The sequence below is a fragment of the Arachis duranensis genome, chromosome 7 (assembly GCF_000817695.3).
Source record: "Arachis duranensis cultivar V14167 chromosome 7, aradu.V14167.gnm2.J7QH, whole genome shotgun sequence".
In the NCBI taxonomy this organism is placed as follows: Eukaryota; Viridiplantae; Streptophyta; class Magnoliopsida; order Fabales; family Fabaceae; genus Arachis; species Arachis duranensis.
The window spans coordinates 34,707,574-34,725,252 of NC_029778.3; the positions used below are offsets into that span (position 1 = coordinate 34,707,574).

The 17,679-nt window shown below is 35.3% G+C and overlaps 1 protein-coding gene across 1 annotated transcript; it reads right to left on the reverse strand.

Moving 5' to 3' along the window:
- Positions 1–7,268: 7,268 nt before the first annotated feature.
- Positions 7,269–17,209, reverse strand: LOC107458719 (glyceraldehyde-3-phosphate dehydrogenase GAPCP2, chloroplastic). Its single transcript, XM_016076924.3, has 14 exons — positions 16,957–17,209; positions 15,698–15,792; positions 15,512–15,579; positions 15,389–15,427; positions 14,365–14,465; positions 10,372–10,484; positions 10,161–10,260; positions 9,929–10,075; positions 8,778–8,838; positions 8,560–8,657; positions 8,330–8,472; positions 8,133–8,216; positions 7,749–7,838; positions 7,269–7,644 (listed from the first exon to the last, which is right to left on the reverse strand). The coding sequence occupies exons 1-14, from the start codon at positions 17,011–17,013 to the stop codon at positions 7,590–7,592; spliced, it is 1,251 nt and encodes a 416-aa protein (XP_015932410.1). The 5' UTR covers positions 17,014–17,209; the 3' UTR covers positions 7,269–7,589.
- Between the last annotated feature and the right edge of the window lie 470 nt (positions 17,210–17,679).

The following is a 17,679-nucleotide window of genomic DNA, read 5'->3' on the forward strand; positions in this document are numbered from 1 at the left end:
GCGTTCAACGCCAAGTTACGTCGTCTATCTTCGCGCAAAGTATGGACTATTATATATTGCTGGAAAGCCTTGGATGTCTACTTTCCAACGCCGTTGAGAGCGCGCCAATTGGACTTCTGTAGCTCCAGAAAATCCATTCCGAGTGAAGGGAGGTTAGGATCCAACAGCATCAGCAGTCCTTTTTCAGCCTAACTCAGATTTTTGCTTAGCTCCCTCAATTTCAGCCAGAAAATACCTGAAATCACAGAAAAACACACAAACTCATAGTAAAGTCCAGAAATATGATTTTTGCCTAAAAACTAATAATATTTAACTAAAAACTAATTAAAACATGCTAAAATCTACATGAAATTACCCCTAAAAAGCGTATAAAATATCCGCTCATCAACTCCTCAACAAAATGAGATAGTTGAAAGAAGGAATAGAAGCCTTCAAGAAATGACTAGGGCTATGCTTTGTGAAAATGATGTTCCAAAATTTTTGTGGGCTGAAACTGTAAATACAGCTTGTTATATTTTGAATAGGACTATTATTTGAAAAGGTTTAAAGAAAACTCCTTATGAGCTATGGAAAGGAATCCTACCAAATCTTAAGTATTTCCACATTTTTGAATGCAAATGTTTTGTACTTAACAATAAATAAAATCTTGGAAAATTTGATCCCAGATCCTATGAAGGAATGTTTGTTGGATACTCCACCACTAGCAAAGCATTTAAGATTTATCTCAAGGAACATAGAACCATAGAGGAATCCATACATGTGTCCTTTGTGATACTAATTCAATTCCCGACGCCTCTTTAAATGATGATGCAAGAAGTGAAGGTGATATGAATCATCAACCAAGTCAAGAAAATCCCAAAACTGTCCCAAGTGAAGAACTTGTCCGTCCAGAAAGGTCTCATCAGGACGGAGGAGACATTTCAATTTTGTCTCCTGAACAAGCTAGAGAATCCAGAACAGAATAGTCTGCTAAAGCTCATCAAGGCAGAACCCTACCTCAAAGGCCAAGGGAATGGAAGTTTTTGAAGGGTTACCCTCATGATTTTATCATTGGTGATCCTTCCCAAGGTGTAACCACTAGATCCTCAAGCAAGAAGTAATTGGAACCAAGCAATGTTACTCTCTTATCCCAATTAGAATCTCTCAATGTAAAGCAAGCTCTTGAAGACCCCTCATGGGTTAAAGCTATGGAAGAAGAGCTAGCTCAATTTGAAAAGAATGAGGTTTAGACTCTTGTACCACATTCAAATGGTAAGAAGGTAACCGGTACAAAGTGGATATTTAAAAATAAATTGGGTGAGGATGATAGTGTTGTTCGTAACAAGTCTAGATTAGTGGCCCAAGGTTACGATCAAGAGGAAGGAATTGATTTTGATGAGTCTTTTACCCCGGTAGCAATAATGGAAGCAATTAGGTTGCTTCTTGTCTATGCTGCCCACAAGGGGTTTAAAATGTTCCAAATGGATGTCGAATGTGCTTTTCTTAATGGTTTTATAGATAGGGAAGTATTTGTGGCTCAACCCCCCAATTTTGAAAGTAAAGAATTTCCAAATCATGTTTTTAAACTTTCAAAGGCTCTTTATGGCCTTAGGCAAGCTCAAAGAGCTTGGTATGAAAGGCTTAGTGCCTTCTTGCTGGAAAATAAATTTCAAATGGGTACCATCGATACAACTTTGTTTATAAAAGAATCTAATAAGAATATTTTACTTGTTCAAGTTATGTAGATGACATAGTGTTTGGTTCGACCAATGAAACCTTATGTGAAGAGTTTGAAAAACTTATGACTGGTGAGTTTGAAATGAGTTTAATGGAGTAATTAACCTTCTTTCTTGGTCTCCAAATTAAACAAACTCCTACTGGTATTTTTATTCACCAAGAAAAATATGCAAAAGAATTAATCAAGAAATTTGGCCTTGAAAATTCCAAACCAATGGGAACACCTATGCATCCAAATACTAAACTTGAAAAGGATAAAAATGGCAAAGATGTGGATGAAACACGGTATAGAGGAATGATAGGTTCTCTCATGCATCTTACATCCTCTAGGCTGGATATTGTTCAACGTGTGGGTGTGTGATCAAGGTTTCAATCTCACACAAAAGAGTCCCATCTTTCGGCCGTCAAAAGAATCATTAGATACATTAAGGGACTATGTGATTTTAGTTTATAGTATCCTAGATCTAATGATTTTTGTTCAGTAGGATTTTGTGATGTAGATTATGCGGGTGATCGGGTAGATAGAAGAAGCACATCCGGAATGTATTGCTTCCTTGGAAGCTCACTCAATATGTGGTCAAGCAAGAAACAAGCCACTATTGCACTATCCACAGAAGCTAAATATATATCTGCCTCTGCTTGTTGTTCTCAATTAATTTTGTTAAAAACTCAGTTAGAGGATTATAAATTGAAAATTAATAGTATACCCCTATTTTATGATAATATGAGTGCAATAAACATTTCAAAAAATCTTGTTTGCACTCTAGAACCAAGCACATTGAAGTGAGATATCACTTTATTAGGAAACGTGTGCAAAAGAGAACAATTGATATCCAAATTGTAAAATCTGAAGAACAACTTGCTGATATTTTTACTAAACCACTGTGTGAAGATAGGTTTTGCTCATTAAGGAACAGTTTGAGAATGTTAGATTTGAATTCTTTTGAAAAATTGTAATTTTATTGATTCTGGTTGATTTTGTCTCGTAAGCAGCCAAGAGACAAAACTGGGCATATGTTGGAGATGTTTTGAAATAGGGGGAGACTGAACTTTGATGACTTCGGACTTAAGCCCAATAAACCTTCCATGATCCATTCCTTGATTCTAGCCCATTCTCTTTCTTGTTATTTTTTAAAATACTCCTTTGGGAAGTTATCACATCATATCTTCAAAGGGGGAGTTCATGTCAAATCAAAATCTTTTCTTCCCTTATTTTCTCCCACGTTTCAAGGAAGAGGGTTGTCAGTTACTTGTTTTAATTTTTAAAATTCCCTTTGATTGAAAACTGTTTCATTAAATGCACATTATTATAAATGATCCTCTTTCCTCTCAGCATTTAATGCAGTTATAACCTCTCTCCACCTTCCAATCTATTCGGCCATCTCTTCATCTTCTCACTCTCTACTTCATCCTCTTTCATCATGAGAAAGAAGTTGGCTACTAGAAGAAGCAACCGAACCAAGAATTCTCCAGTCTCTTATGCTCCTCAAACACACACTCATATTCATATATACTCATCCTCTTCTCCCTCTTCTCACTCAACCGATACCATGAGGAAGAAGGTGATTCATCAAAGAACCTCTTCACGCAAGAAAAATGCAAAAGATAAGGGGCCAATGCCCGAAGAAGATGAAGCATCTTAGTCCTCTCCTCCACCCTCACCTCTACGGCACTCTACACCACATCCTTCCGGCAGAACTACACCTTCTCAACGTTCGAAGGGCTACATTCTTTGCAACACTCGAGAACCACCAAACTTAGATTCTCTTGATTTCAAAAATAAGTTTGGTAAAAATCATTCTCACTTTGATCCTGCTCAGTTCATGTCATGCGCTGCTTATGAATTTCATTCTAAAGTTTTAGTGAACCGCCATCTGTGTGCCTCATATGTGGTGAGTTTGGAGAATCTGTCTACAAAGGGTGCTGATTTTACTCGACTCTTTGATTCTCTCAAATGGACTCCACTGTTTAAGATTCACAAGCCGGTATACTCAAATCTGGTTTGCGAGTTTTATGCAAACATGATGTATCATGATGGAGCTTTACATTCTTATGTCAAGAAGGTGCATCTGACTTTGAACAGAGAGACTGTTAGTGCTACCTTAGGGTATGATGATGAAGGAGCTAGAGTGTATATCTCTGGCAAATGGGAGACTCAGTGTGGGATGTCTCTTTAGATTGTCCTGACTCAAGTCTGTGAAAACTTTTCTGCTCTAGATAGTAACTGTTTGTGATACCCTAGTTTTATTTGCTATTCTTACTTCTTCATCAATTTCTTTTGCTTATCTCATGGTGCAACACAAGTGGGATTGTGTTCGCAGTGATAAGAAGGCAAATCTGCCTTATGGTATTTTTTTGACATTCATTTTTGAATATTTCAATGTTGATTTAATCAATGAGCCTGTAGAAAATAGGATTTCTACCTTAAAAGGAGGCCGGATTTCTGAGTTCATGAAAGGGAAAAAGGGAAAAAGGGAAATGGCATCTGATAGTGAAAGTGAATATCATCCCTCTAAATCTTCCAAACTATCCGAATCTGTCAAAGAGGTGATGAATGAGTTCTCTCATATGTCCAATCTGATGATCAAATCTTCCAAGGAGGCCAGAAAACAAGCTTATGAAAATGAAAAGGCCTGAACTAAGTGTAATGAGAGGATTACTCTGCTGCTCAAAAGCCTTGAAAAAGGCATGGCTCCTTCGGATGAAGAAGATGATTCCCTTGGCTCAGATATTAATCTTTCTGATGTTTGATGTCCTCTTTGCTGCTCATATCTTTGAACTCTGTTCTTTTAATTATTCTTTTGTTTAGTGTCTTTTGAACTGTTTGTTGATGGATGACTGTACTCGAATACTTTGAACTCTTTTGTTTTTGTTAATCAAATATTCTGTATATCCATCATGCTGGTTTTCTAACTATTTTGTAGGTTCCCCTCTTGGTGACAAAAGGGGAAAGAAAGTAGAAAAAGGGCTGATCTAATGATAAAGGGTTGATCTAATGATATGCTGATTTCAGTTTTGATGATTATTGCCTTCCAATTTTTTTTTATCTGATATGTTGGATGAATTTTATGTTACTAGATATTTTTGCTTGATTGAATTGTTCGGCAGAATATATTTATTTTGAACATGTTAATATAAAGTAGGTTGAGTCTTGGTTATTTGTTGCAATGTACTCTGAAAGTACTCAGGCCTAACTTTATGCTTATTTTTTGTGAGCAGAAAGTTATCTGAAAGATAACAAATCAAGTTTTGATTATCATTATACACCTGCTAAAAAATCAAGTTGTTCAACATTTTATTAACGTTCCATATGTTAAATACATCATACTTTGGAACTGTATTAAGCTTACTTTAAGCATGTTACAGGTAATGCTTCCATTGATAAAATTGCACATATTAAGGGGGAGCTATGTGACAAATGAAAAGGGCGAGAATTCAAAATCTTTAAGGGAGTTTTCTTAATTCCTAACCTTTTCAATTCTTTTCCTTAACAATGTTTGTCATCACGGGGGAATTGTTGAGTTTGAAAAACTTAAAATATAATAATGACCAAACATTGTTTAAAATTAATTAATTGCAAAATTATTAAGTTGTTACTTTCATTTTGTTGATTAATAATTTTGCTAATGCGTAGATTTGATTATTGGGCTGAAAACATCATGGTCTAATGAGTTGAGGAAATATTCCGCCTTTGGTACAAAGATGTTTTAAACATTATGGATGAATTATTATTATGTTGATTGGGCTAGAAAATTATTGAACAAACCTAAAAGAAATGCTTCGATATGACCCATCAATTGATTGGTCCGAATTTGAAAGAAAGAAGAATGAACTGTAGCATGTTTGGTTCGGTTACCCAATCCACTCTTTGATGGAATTCAAATTTAATTAACTTGGTTTAATTGCATTGGTAACAGAAAAGAGAAATTTGAAATTGATTTGATTGTTTTTATTGCCTCACATGTTACTATGCATAGGGGATGGAAAGTGGATTTTAATTTCACTCATTACTTCCAAAATTATTTCTCTTTCTTCTCTCTTTTCTCTCTCTTGTTTTCGAATGTCATTTCCATCAGGAAAAGAAGATGGAAGAAGTTATCAGACATTGCAGAGAAGCTATGAACAAGTAAGAGGCTAAGGTGATGATGGCCTTAGCACAAAGAAGATTTACAGCATGGCGTGGCTGAGATTTTTACCACTAAAGGCATGATGTGGAAAAGAAGCTTCAAGATCTCCATACCTAAAGTGGTAGCAATCTGTTTCGGTCAGAGAAGATCTCTGAGGTGAAGGTTGTTTCTACTTTTTGTTCATCCTTCACAGAAGGTAGCTACTGTAGCTAAGTGGAGGAAGAAGTAAAAATGGAACAGATGGAGCTGTCAAGGATCAAGAGTTCATCAAGGGTCAGAATTCTTTCTTGGTGACAAAGTCAAGATCGAAGGCTCAGATTAATGAAGCTTGATGAGAAGGAATGAGAGAGAGGTACATGCATGTTGATTTGCTTTTGATTTTCCCTATCTCTTCTCTCTGTCTGAACCGACTATGTGTTGGAGAAGAAGTTGGTGGCTTGGTTGAACTGGTTTCAACCTTGGAAGCTTCCCCTTCTATAATAAGGGTGAACGGCCAAGGGTTGAGACAAGAAGTGTAAGCACAGAGTTCTCATAGCTACCTAAACTAACAAAAGTTCTTCTCCTTCAAGTTTTGTCTGTTTGAGTCTCATGGTGAAAAAGGAAAACAGTGTGAGGTTTATAAGAAAAAGTCAATGAGTGGAAAAAGGTAAAGTGTACAAAATTAAAGAAAAAGTCACAGATGTCTTAGAAGTCCTTTGTGCATCTGTGTTGTGTATCATGATTATGTGGGAATCCCCTTAAAAGTTGGGTTAGCACTTTACAGTTAAAAACTTGATAGGTGACCAAGTCAAGTTCAGTTTGGGGATAGATTCTGAACTTGTCCCAGATAGGAATAGGTAGTTCCTAGGGAAGAATTGGTATATGTAATCAAGCAGGTTATAGTGAAATTTCGTCACAGTTGCGATGGAGACTGGATGTAGGCCGCATTGCACTGAGCAGCTAAACCATGATACTTCTTGGTGTGATTCTCTCTTCTCTTCTACTCCATTTCCGTTTCTATTACAAAGGAAACAAAATTGAAAAACATCTCCTAATTAGTTACGAGACAAAAAGAAAATGTCTGTTGACTGGTTATGAAACAAAAAGCAAAAAAATTTTCTAAAGCTATTCTAAAAGATAAAAAGTAACACTAAGCTAAAAAGGACTTAAATTTAAACCCCCTTTGGTAAAATTCAAACCCCCCTTTTCTTAGCCACTGCTTATCATCATTAATTATTTGTTAACTAAACCGCTAATCGTGGAACATAATTTTTCTAGTTTTTTGGTAAAAATTCAAATGCAACTGATTTCCGCCAAGAGCAATCAAATTATTTGACTTATTTAATTAAATTTTTATAATTTTCAACTTCACGTGAAGTTAATTACACCTGAATTTCCACCTAATTTTTTTTGGGTATTGATTACGTTTATTCTATTTAAACCAACTTGTGAACTCAAGATAACTAGCTAACTTGCTTGTGAACTTTAGTGAATCCAACTTTAACTTGGGCTTTGATGCGCTTGGCTCTCGTCTGCACCACTTCCAAGACATCATACAAGTACAACTGCCCATATAGTGATGTCTTCAATTTTATTTTATATTTTACCAGTGTACATGATGTGATCATTAACCTCACATCTTATAAAAACAATATAGGATCAAAACCGAAAAATTCCCATGACCTACGCAAGCTACAAATTTTAACCTAACTCAAGACCAGCTAAATTGCGACATCAATGCAACAGCCAAAACAGATTATTGTGTGATCAGTTGCGTGCTCCCACCAATGCCATGTGCCCTATAAGGTCCAGCACTCGGTTGCTGAAAGACAACCAGTCAGAGCATATTAGCATAGATAAAAAATTACTGCTTCTAAAAAGTGTGTTATTGTGAAAGCAAATATAGAAGCTGTTGCATTCACATACCTGTACCCCCACTCATTGTCATACCACGTAACCAGCTTCATGAACGAAGCACTGAGCCCGATACCCGCCTTAGCATCAAAAATACTGGACCTGTTCAAAATAATTTTCATTTAGGATAAGCACCTTATTAAACAAATGGAGGGACCAATTGAGTAGTAATTCTAATCTAAGAACAAAGGAATATATGCGAAGGTTTAGTTTTATGTCTCGCACATTAAATCTAACATGTTTATACAAGTGCGAATGTCTCGACTAAAACTAAGATATTGCTTTTAGGCCTCTCGCTTCTGAAAAGGGAATATATGTAAAACCCTCTTCCATTTTATTTATAAATGAAACTAGATATAGACAAGACCAAATCCAAGCCAGTAAGTCAAAATTTACCTCGAGTCACCAACAAAGTCATTAGAGACCACATCCTCATCTGTGTACCCAAGAATTCCTTTCAATGATCCCTCTGAGGCATACCTTCAATTTTTAACAATATCAAATTCAAAACTCAATCAAATCCAAAAGAATAGAGAAAAACCCAAACTCAAAAATTGTTAAAAGCCAGAGTAAAAACAAATTAGTAAACATACTTTATCGCTGCTTTCACATCTTCATAGGAAGCATTCCTTTTAAGCCGACAGGTTAAATCCACAACAGAAACATTTGGGGTAGGGACACGGAATGCCATCCCAGTGAGCTTTCCATTCAACTCGGGAAGAACTTTTCCAACGGCCTTTGAGTTCATGAACACAAACCAAACCTCATAACCTATATTAAAAATTGTAAGCATACATTATCTTCAAAGTCGTCATCCTCTTACCTTAGCAGCACCAGTTGAGCTTGGAATTATATTTTGAGCTGCTCCTCTTCCCCCTCGCCAATCCTTCATGGAAGGACCATCTACAGTTTTTTGTGTTGCTGATTGACAGTAATGAAAATCATATTAAGCCCCGTGTCAGCATATAATGTCATAGTTAAATAAACAAAAATAATTATATAGAAGAAATAAGATGTGATTAACTGATATGTAAAAGAGACCTGTTGTTGCATGTACAGTTGTCATCAAACCTTCAACAATACCAAACTCCTCATGAACCACCTGAGGATTAGATGGAGGAATGTTTAGACAATCATTTTACATGATTTTGTAAAGTGGGTAACGAAATTAAGGATGGATGTAGAAGCGAACACCACATTAAATTTTTTAAATAGCAATTTTAGTTTCCAAATCATCTGATATGCTTTTATCTCCATTCCATCTCTCCTTACAAGATATCTCATAAGGAAGAGGAACTACTACTAGTCACTAGACTATAGAGTATGGATTCATCTGGTTTAATGGATTAGATCAGCACTATACACCGGATGTTCACTGCTCTACAGTAGCTTGATACCTTAAAGATTGGCAGAGGATGGCAGTATTGAAAAGGTTTCATAGTGTTTCAATCGATGAGTTGTGATTTTCACTAGCTTTCTCTACAACATTCAAAGGGCAAGCCCCAATACACATAAAAAGCACAACTGCTGGATCCAACAGCCAAAAATAAGAATATAGTAAACTTCACCTTTCATGTCTATAAAACAATGATAGAAAGCCTTCTAACAGGCTTGCCCTGTTTGGAAGTGACATAATGTTAGGGACTTGGGTATTAGTTGGGGTGCCCTTTCAAGAGAGTGGTTCCCTTTCACAACTAGCTTTTAAGATGTGATTTTCCCACTTTTCTTAGGTACTTAACAATAATACTAGAGCCTTGGTTGTCGGCGCCATGAAAAGAGCTAACTATAGGCTAGATTAAGGTGAATACCAATTATTAATAACCGGTAGCAAAGTGGCTACCGCTGGGTCAGTGTCAATAGAGTGAAGCCGCCATAGACATCGGCTCTCTAGGGTCGGTGCCTTATTAGGGACATGGGTATTATTGTTATGGAGTGTCAAGTCCCACATCGAATAGTATGGAATGCTTGATGTTGTATTTAACGAAAGTGATTCTTCCCCTTTAACAACTAGGTGCAGTCTCCCACTTTCCTAAAGTACTTAACACACGAGCAATAAGATTTTTCAAACTTCTAATCATGCTTGCTGAAGCTCTAAATCCTAAATCTTTCTACCCTTTAAATTACAAGCCAAAGCATTAAACATCGTCATTAACTCATTATACAGAAAAGCATTACAGGATATCAAATCTTACCTTGGCAAGAGGAGCAAGGCAATTTGTAGTACAGCTTGCATTAGAAACTATGTCCATGTTTGGATTGTATGTCTTCTCATTCACTCCTACCACAAACATTGGTGCATCAGCAGATGGAGCTGATATTATGACTTTCTTTGCACCAGCCTACAGTATAATAAGATAAAGCCAAATTAAGATTTCAAGCTAACAGAGAGGAGAGAGAAATACATAGGTAATTGAAAATATAAACCTTCAAATGGGAAGAAGCTTTCTCCACTGATGTGAAAACTCCTGAAGATTCAACAACAAAATCAGCCCCAAAATCACCCCAAGGGATCTCCGCTGGATCTCTGAGTAGAAAAATAAAGTGCTCAGGTAAATCAAAATTTGCAAGTCATTCATTGACACCTCCACTGACATCTTAAACGAATGAATCACATCTATATTTTAACTCAACACACCTTTTGCTCACAACCTTAACCTGCTTCCCATTTATTTCCAAAGTAGAATCATCAAGAATCTTAATGGTTCCCTTGAAAGGCCCATGAGTAGAATCATACTTGAACATGTAAGCCTGAGAGAGAGAAGATAAAAATTATAAAGATAACCAAATTAAGCAGCCAAATGAAATGAATAATATAGCTACAAAATGAAACCAATCATATCCCGGCAAGGTTGACCCAAAAAAAGTATATACAACAATAAAAAAAAGAATTTGTGAAGAGGGGAAGTACAAAAGTCTATAACTGTACAACCAGTCCAATTTCTCAAAAGATTGTCCAAGCAACAAGGTGGACTTCAAGTGGCAGAACATCACAATTGAATCAGGTAGAAACAGAACATAAGATAAGATGGCTCTGGCAACAGCGTAAGCTTCAAATATAGAGAAATCTAAAATATAAATTTAAATCTTAAGCAACCAAATAGGATTTCTTCCACAGTAGTGAATAAAATAAAATAATTAGGATGTTTGGGGAGATGCATACATGCATATGTTGTACACATACTATGTTAAACATATATTAGACAAAGTGTTCCTTTTGTCCCTGAAGTTTTTAAAAGAATTGTATGTTGTCGTGTCACTGATAAAAGAAATGTATGTTGTGTCACTAACGCGTTGCAAGTTTGCAACCGTCAGATGGTGTTAGCGACACGTCAGTCTAGGATTGCCACGTCCTATGTTGTTCAATCCAAGAGCATAATTGAAACATTGAAACATTAGGGATGAAATTGAAGTATTTAATTTTGATGCACTGACAGTGTAAAACATTTTCTACAATTGTCCAATCACATCTGTTCTTTTGAATGACCGTTTACGTGGTCAATGTTTAAAGTAGTTATTTTTGTTGATGTGGCATTACGTGATTAGATGTAATGACAGTGCATTAAAACTACTTTACAATGACAGTGTATTAAAACTAAATTCAAAATTGAAACCAAACGTTAAAAGATAAAATTGAAATAAGATATAAATGTTGTATCAGCAATTTTTATCCGAACCCAATTCAAATTTACAAATATTAAGAGATCCACAGTCCTATCGGATCTTAACCGATCCGATCCGTAGGTAAGATCGGAATAGTGGATTTTATAGATGTATCTCAATGTCCAATCCGCAAATCTAAATAAATAATTAAAAAATATTAAAAACAAATAAAAATATATTTTAAAAATTTGGTGTAATTTCCTATTTGTGTTGTACACTTGAAATGTTTGAATGTAAAAGCTTATATTATTACTTGTTGATTCTTGTTGATGGAATGCTAGACAATTTTAATTGTTATTGTTAAGACAATGAAAACCAAAAAAGTTAATTATTTTTCATACATGTTTAGTTGTTTTATTTCATTTATTTAAGAAAATATTGGTTAATTTTTTGAAAGTAAACAGATTAAAAAGAGTAAAAATAGACCTTTTTTAACTCTATTTGGGAAAAAGGTTAGAAATCCTTTTTTATCTGCCAATCATATCCAATATCTGATTGCGGATCGGATCGAAGCGAGCCCCAAACACACAAATATTCAATCCGATCCGAAGTTGAGTGTGGATCGGATTAGATATAGTCCAAAACCAATTGGACCCAATTTGATCTGATCTACATACACCCCTAAATGACGAAGACAAAAATAGTATTTACTACTCAGCATGGTTTTGAAAATCAGACCGGACCGACCGGTCAGACCGGTTTGATTGGGAACCGGAAGCAATTATAGTTCAGTTCAGCAAACAAAACTGCTAAATCAAAAACCACTTGAGAACCACTGAGTAGTTGAACTGAACTGGGACCTGATCGGTTTTTCAAAAACGACATCGTTTAGTTATTTTTAGAAAAAAAGGGAACGTTGAAGCAGGTTTGGTCTTCCCTCTTCTCCTCTCATCACTCAAGGTTTCTCAAAAATAAAGAACCTCTCCCTCAAAGGAAATCCTAGCATCCTCTACCGCCACCATTGCCGCCGTTCTTCTCATTGTCGCCGTCCGTCGCGGTCAAGATCTTCGTCTGTTCATCGTGCTCCATCCCCTCTCCTCATTCGCCAGTCGCTAGCTCCTTTGTCGTGCTCCAACCCCTCATACTGCTCAGTCGAGCTTTGCCCACCATCCCTCGTCGTCGTCTGTCAAGTCGTCCATCGTGCTTGTCCCTCGAACCCATCACCATTCGTCTCATCGTTCTCGAAGCTTCGAACCCCTACCTAGATTCACCAATCGCCAACGTTCGCATCCACAGGACCTATTCTGCCGCTCTTCGTCCGTCGTCCTCATCGTGGTCGTCGCCAGGTCGCCGTCGTCTGTCACATTTAATTGCTCTTCCTCAAACTCCTCACTGCCCTCACTTAGGGAAGGTAATGGTTGCTCTGCTCAGTGCTCAAACTCATTCTTGGTTGATTAACTTTGCTCTGTCACTGCTTGATGATGACTCTGCCTGCCACTACTCAAACTCCATTATGTATGACTCAAATGTTCGTTTGTAATCTGTTGTATTTCTAGAGATTTGTTGTTGCTGTTGTAAAACTCAATGGTGCACTTTATGCACTGCTAGATATAGTGGAGTTGATTATTTGAATTAAGATTTTGGATTCATTTCTGCTTCTTTCATCATATCAATAATAGATATTATATTTTCCTTCGGTATTAGTAGAATGATCCTTCTTAATAATTTTAGGTCTGCTGAAAGATTTGACCCTAGGGAACATTGATGGACCAAAATATCAGACATGAATACAAGGCGAGGCTGCCACTCAATAGTTGTGTTGAATGAGAAATTGTGAGTTCAGCCTTTTTATTACCTTCAATTTTAACTTTGCTAATCTGTTAAAGACTAGCACTATTTTCTTTCCTAGTAACAACCTGTGACTGATTTTGCACTATTATGAACTTATCCATTCACCTTACACTTGGTGACTGATTTTGCTGTTGTTCTTAAAGAGTCTATACATGTAATTGCAAGAGTCAAGGTTGAAGAGAACATTGTGGAAACTATACATGTGTCCACTAACACTTATCTTAATTGTAATTCATTGGCACTTGTTCTATGCTGTGCTAATTGAATGTGTCTATGTATAATCATTGGAACTTGTTATGAACTTATCTATTCATTAGTGTGTTTATTTATATTTTATTTATTATTTTATTATAAAATGATTATTCCAGTTGAACCACGGTTAAACCGGTTGAACCAGTGAACCAGTAACTATACCAATTTGATGACTAGTCCGGTTCACAGAACCTTGCTACTCAGTAAATGCATTTAAAAATAAAAACTGAAAGTGTATCACTTTGGTTGAGACTTACTTTAATACAATGACATTTTTTATTAAAAATAAAAATTATGATAAACACCACAAATACTTATTTAGTAAAATAGTTTTTGAAATGTATCATTTTTATTATATAAAAATACCTCGAATACTTTTAAAAATATTTTTATAGAATTTACTAATAAGAATATGAAAATCACATATTTTTTTAATAAAACTCATTTATTGAGGATGTTAACAATATGACTTTTATTTACAAAACATTTACTGAGTAGTAAATACTATTTTCCCCTCATCTTTTATATTTTATTTCAATTTTATCCTTAACATTTGGTTTCAATTTTATTCCTAGCGTTTCAATTTGTTACAATCATATACCTGGGTTGGACATCATATAACGTAACAATCCTACGTTGACATGTCACTAACACATCATCTGAGCACGTCATCCGAGTGTTGCCACACATCAGTGACACATCAGCATCTTCGTTAGCGGATGTTAACCCAAAAGTATACTTGAAACATATTTGAAACATTAGAGACAAAATTAAAACAAGTTAGACGTTAAAGGTATTTTTGAAACTTTTCGAAAACTTCAGGAATCAAGAGAGTATACTTTACCCTATGTTAAATTAACTCAAATATGTAGAACCACCTAATTTTGATCATGAGCAAAACCACAAGATAATTGAACATACATACCATATATTTAGCATCAATGAAAGGATCGTTAATTGCTACGACATCAATATCATCCCTTGAAGTAGCTATACGTAATACCAACCTTCCAATTCTACCAAAACCTGCACAATTCAGCACAAAGATGCGTATGTTCTCTTCAGAATGCATTTCATGCTAAGAGTATGCTCCGTGTTTTAAAACAAAGTACATGCCATTTTAAGCACTGTTAAAATATAAGCAGTCTCTTGAAAAGCAAATAAAACTTTAAAGTAGTTGTATTAACCCAAAACAATAAAGTAAACCAGCCAAAAACTTGAGGTTTAAACACTCAAGGATTATGCTCTCACAAAAGTCTACAACACCAAATTGAATGATGACAATAAATAATAAAAGAACAAATTGCACAACTCCAAATACACCAAAAACCACAAATACAATTTAAGGAATCTTAAGCATGCTCTTTAACCTGATTATTGCCAGCTACTAAACCGTCTAACTAACAAATCAGAATACTTTTTTCATGTTCAGACAACTGATTGCTAGTTCTTGAGTACTCTAGAGTCTAGATCATAAGTTGAAGATCATATTCAACTGCTGTTTCATATTATTAACACGGAAATGAGTTGAACACATTTTTATCAGGATTTCACATAAACTGTCCGTTTGTGTTCAACTGGATCCTATGATGTTGAATAGGACCAGTCAGATTTTATCAAATGTAAAGTCATCAAAATGGCCACCATTTTCATCTAAAGCAATTCAAAAGTTGAAAAGATTATAAGTAGTTTTTGAAAAATGTCATTCTCATATGACAGCAGCTCCTTTGAATATACAGGTTGAGCAAGCCCTATGTCTGCAATTGATACAACATGTCAAAAAAGAAAGGCAATAGATTGTCAAGGCTCCCATATAGTTTCCTTATAAACGTATTGTGGAAGACAAAGCTTAAGACTATCACCAATGCAAAAATTTTATATGCAATATTGGAGGTGTCTGCAAGCAGATACAAGAAATAAAAAGAGAATCTTCATCACAATAAACTTACCATTAATCCCAACTCTTATCTTCCCAGAGCTCCTTGATTCTAAACAGACCAAAGCCAAGTAAGAATCAAGAAATTGCATTATAATTACTCTATTCTACACACTTACAATTGCCATATTCTTACTCTGTACGGGAAGAGGGATTTCAGTTGCTGTTGCATTGATAGGCTGGAGACTTTGGGCATTGCAGTTTCTGTGGAAATAACAATACATCAGAATCACAAATAGCAAAACTACATACTATTGAAGGACCAGAAAGGGGGAAAGGAGAAAAAAGAAGAGCCCTAAGTGAAAAGTTCAAGCCACTCAACTGTAACACTATAGATTCACATGGAATTGAAGTTCCAAATATGCCATTCTGTAACTTGTTCGCCTTTAAATTGTAAAAGGAAACATTGCCTGAAACCTGAATCGCACGTAGAGATACATTAATCAACTGTTTTACTGAGAAAATACAGTATATATACATTCACACAAGGAATGCAGTATCCCTGACATTATCAGAGGAAAAGAAAAGTGTGCTTGGTTTGCATTATATGCTTGTTATCTTCCACTGGATGCTTTCCTTAATAATTATAAAAACGTCACCGTTCCTTATATTCTCAAACTTCTGTCAACAAGATGGCCAATTAAGTGACAAGAAGATGAAACTAAGGCGCCCCTTTGGTAGCAAAATGAAAAATTATCAACCGAAATTGCACAAAACAAGTCAAAATGATCTCTAAGTTTCTAAACAATTAGAGGGAAAGCACTTGGCAGGGAATTAACCCAGCTCATAAGTTATTTTCAACTTGATTCATAAAGATTTCAATATGAAGTGTTATAGCTCATGAGTCCAAGTTGAGCTTTATGATTGGTAATAATATTCCTGTTAACATTAGCGACACTATGCTGTGTATCTAACTTGAAGTCATGAACTATCTCATTGAGTGCTCAAACTCCTATGAAGTTTTCAGTACCTGAGATCAAACAAAAAATTAGGCTCATTTCTTTACCGAATCAGCTCAACTGGAGTCACTCAGTCACTTCCACCAAAATAAAAAACTCACCAGCAGAAAACTGATCTGCACTAATCGTTTAAAAAAGAGTCGGCTCAAAGAATCATCATTTATCTTTGTAATAATTATTATTACACATTTTTTAAAATTTAAACAAAAAAAAGTTCTGAATAGACATCAGCTCAAGCAAAAAGGAAAAAGACAAAAGAAAATATCAGATACCAGCTTTCAGTGTAAACTGTAAATCATTTAAAGCATTGAAAGCAAAGCACTATCAAGGTTCCAATCCAGGAGTCAACAGCATAAATTTCTTCAACATCTCTCATATTCACAAGCGGAACACCACGCAGAAAATAAAAATTAAACACGAAATAAAACGCTGCAGCTACTTTTCCTTCTCCTCTGTTTTCTTCTTAATCAGAGGCAAGCGAATTTCAAATTAAGTTTAACTAAAAGTCAAAACAAAAAAAGTTTCCCGCCCCGTTTCCTGAGAAAAAGCAGGAAAAACAGACAACCGAAGAAAACGAAAGAAACGGAACGTTAAGAAGGTCGAAGACGGAGAAGAGAGAGACCTTGACGCGAGCGGAGGGAGAGAGGAGCGCAGATCTGAGAATGGAAGAAGCGGCCATTGGTGAGAATAGAAAACCCTAAAGCCGGAAGAAAGAGAAGAATGGAGGCTCGCGCTCTCTTTCTTTCTTTGTGTGTGTGACAGTTTTTGCACCAACAACCAAGAACACTAGTATAATATGGAAAGAAAGAAACAGAAAGCGAGAGAAAATTTTCAATAGTAGAGAATAATATATGTGCGAAATGCGAATAATATGGTGCGTGTTTTTCTTTTTTTTTTATTTTTTAGTTTTTCTTTTTTAATGCAATTTTCTTTAGCCAGCGGAGGTTCTGAGGAGAAACGAGGAACCTACTAGCTACGACAGGTCTATTTATCTCTCAAACGTTGCCATTGGGGTCGTTCATAGATGGAGACTGGGTTTTAACCTATGAAGCATAACATAGAATTCGATGGTTCCACATTTGGATCATTAATACTTTGTTTGGATGTTGGAAAAAAATAAGAAAAAAGAAAATAAAAAAAATAAATTATTTGTATATTATTTGAATAAATAAAAATTAAATAAAAAGAAAATAAAAAAAATTTGTTTGGATGATAAAAAAATGATAGTGTAAAATTACATTAATATTCTTATTATAAAATAAAGTATAAATATTTTTATTTATTTATAATTTATTACATTTTATAAATATTATAAAATGTTATAATTTTATATATTTGATGTAAA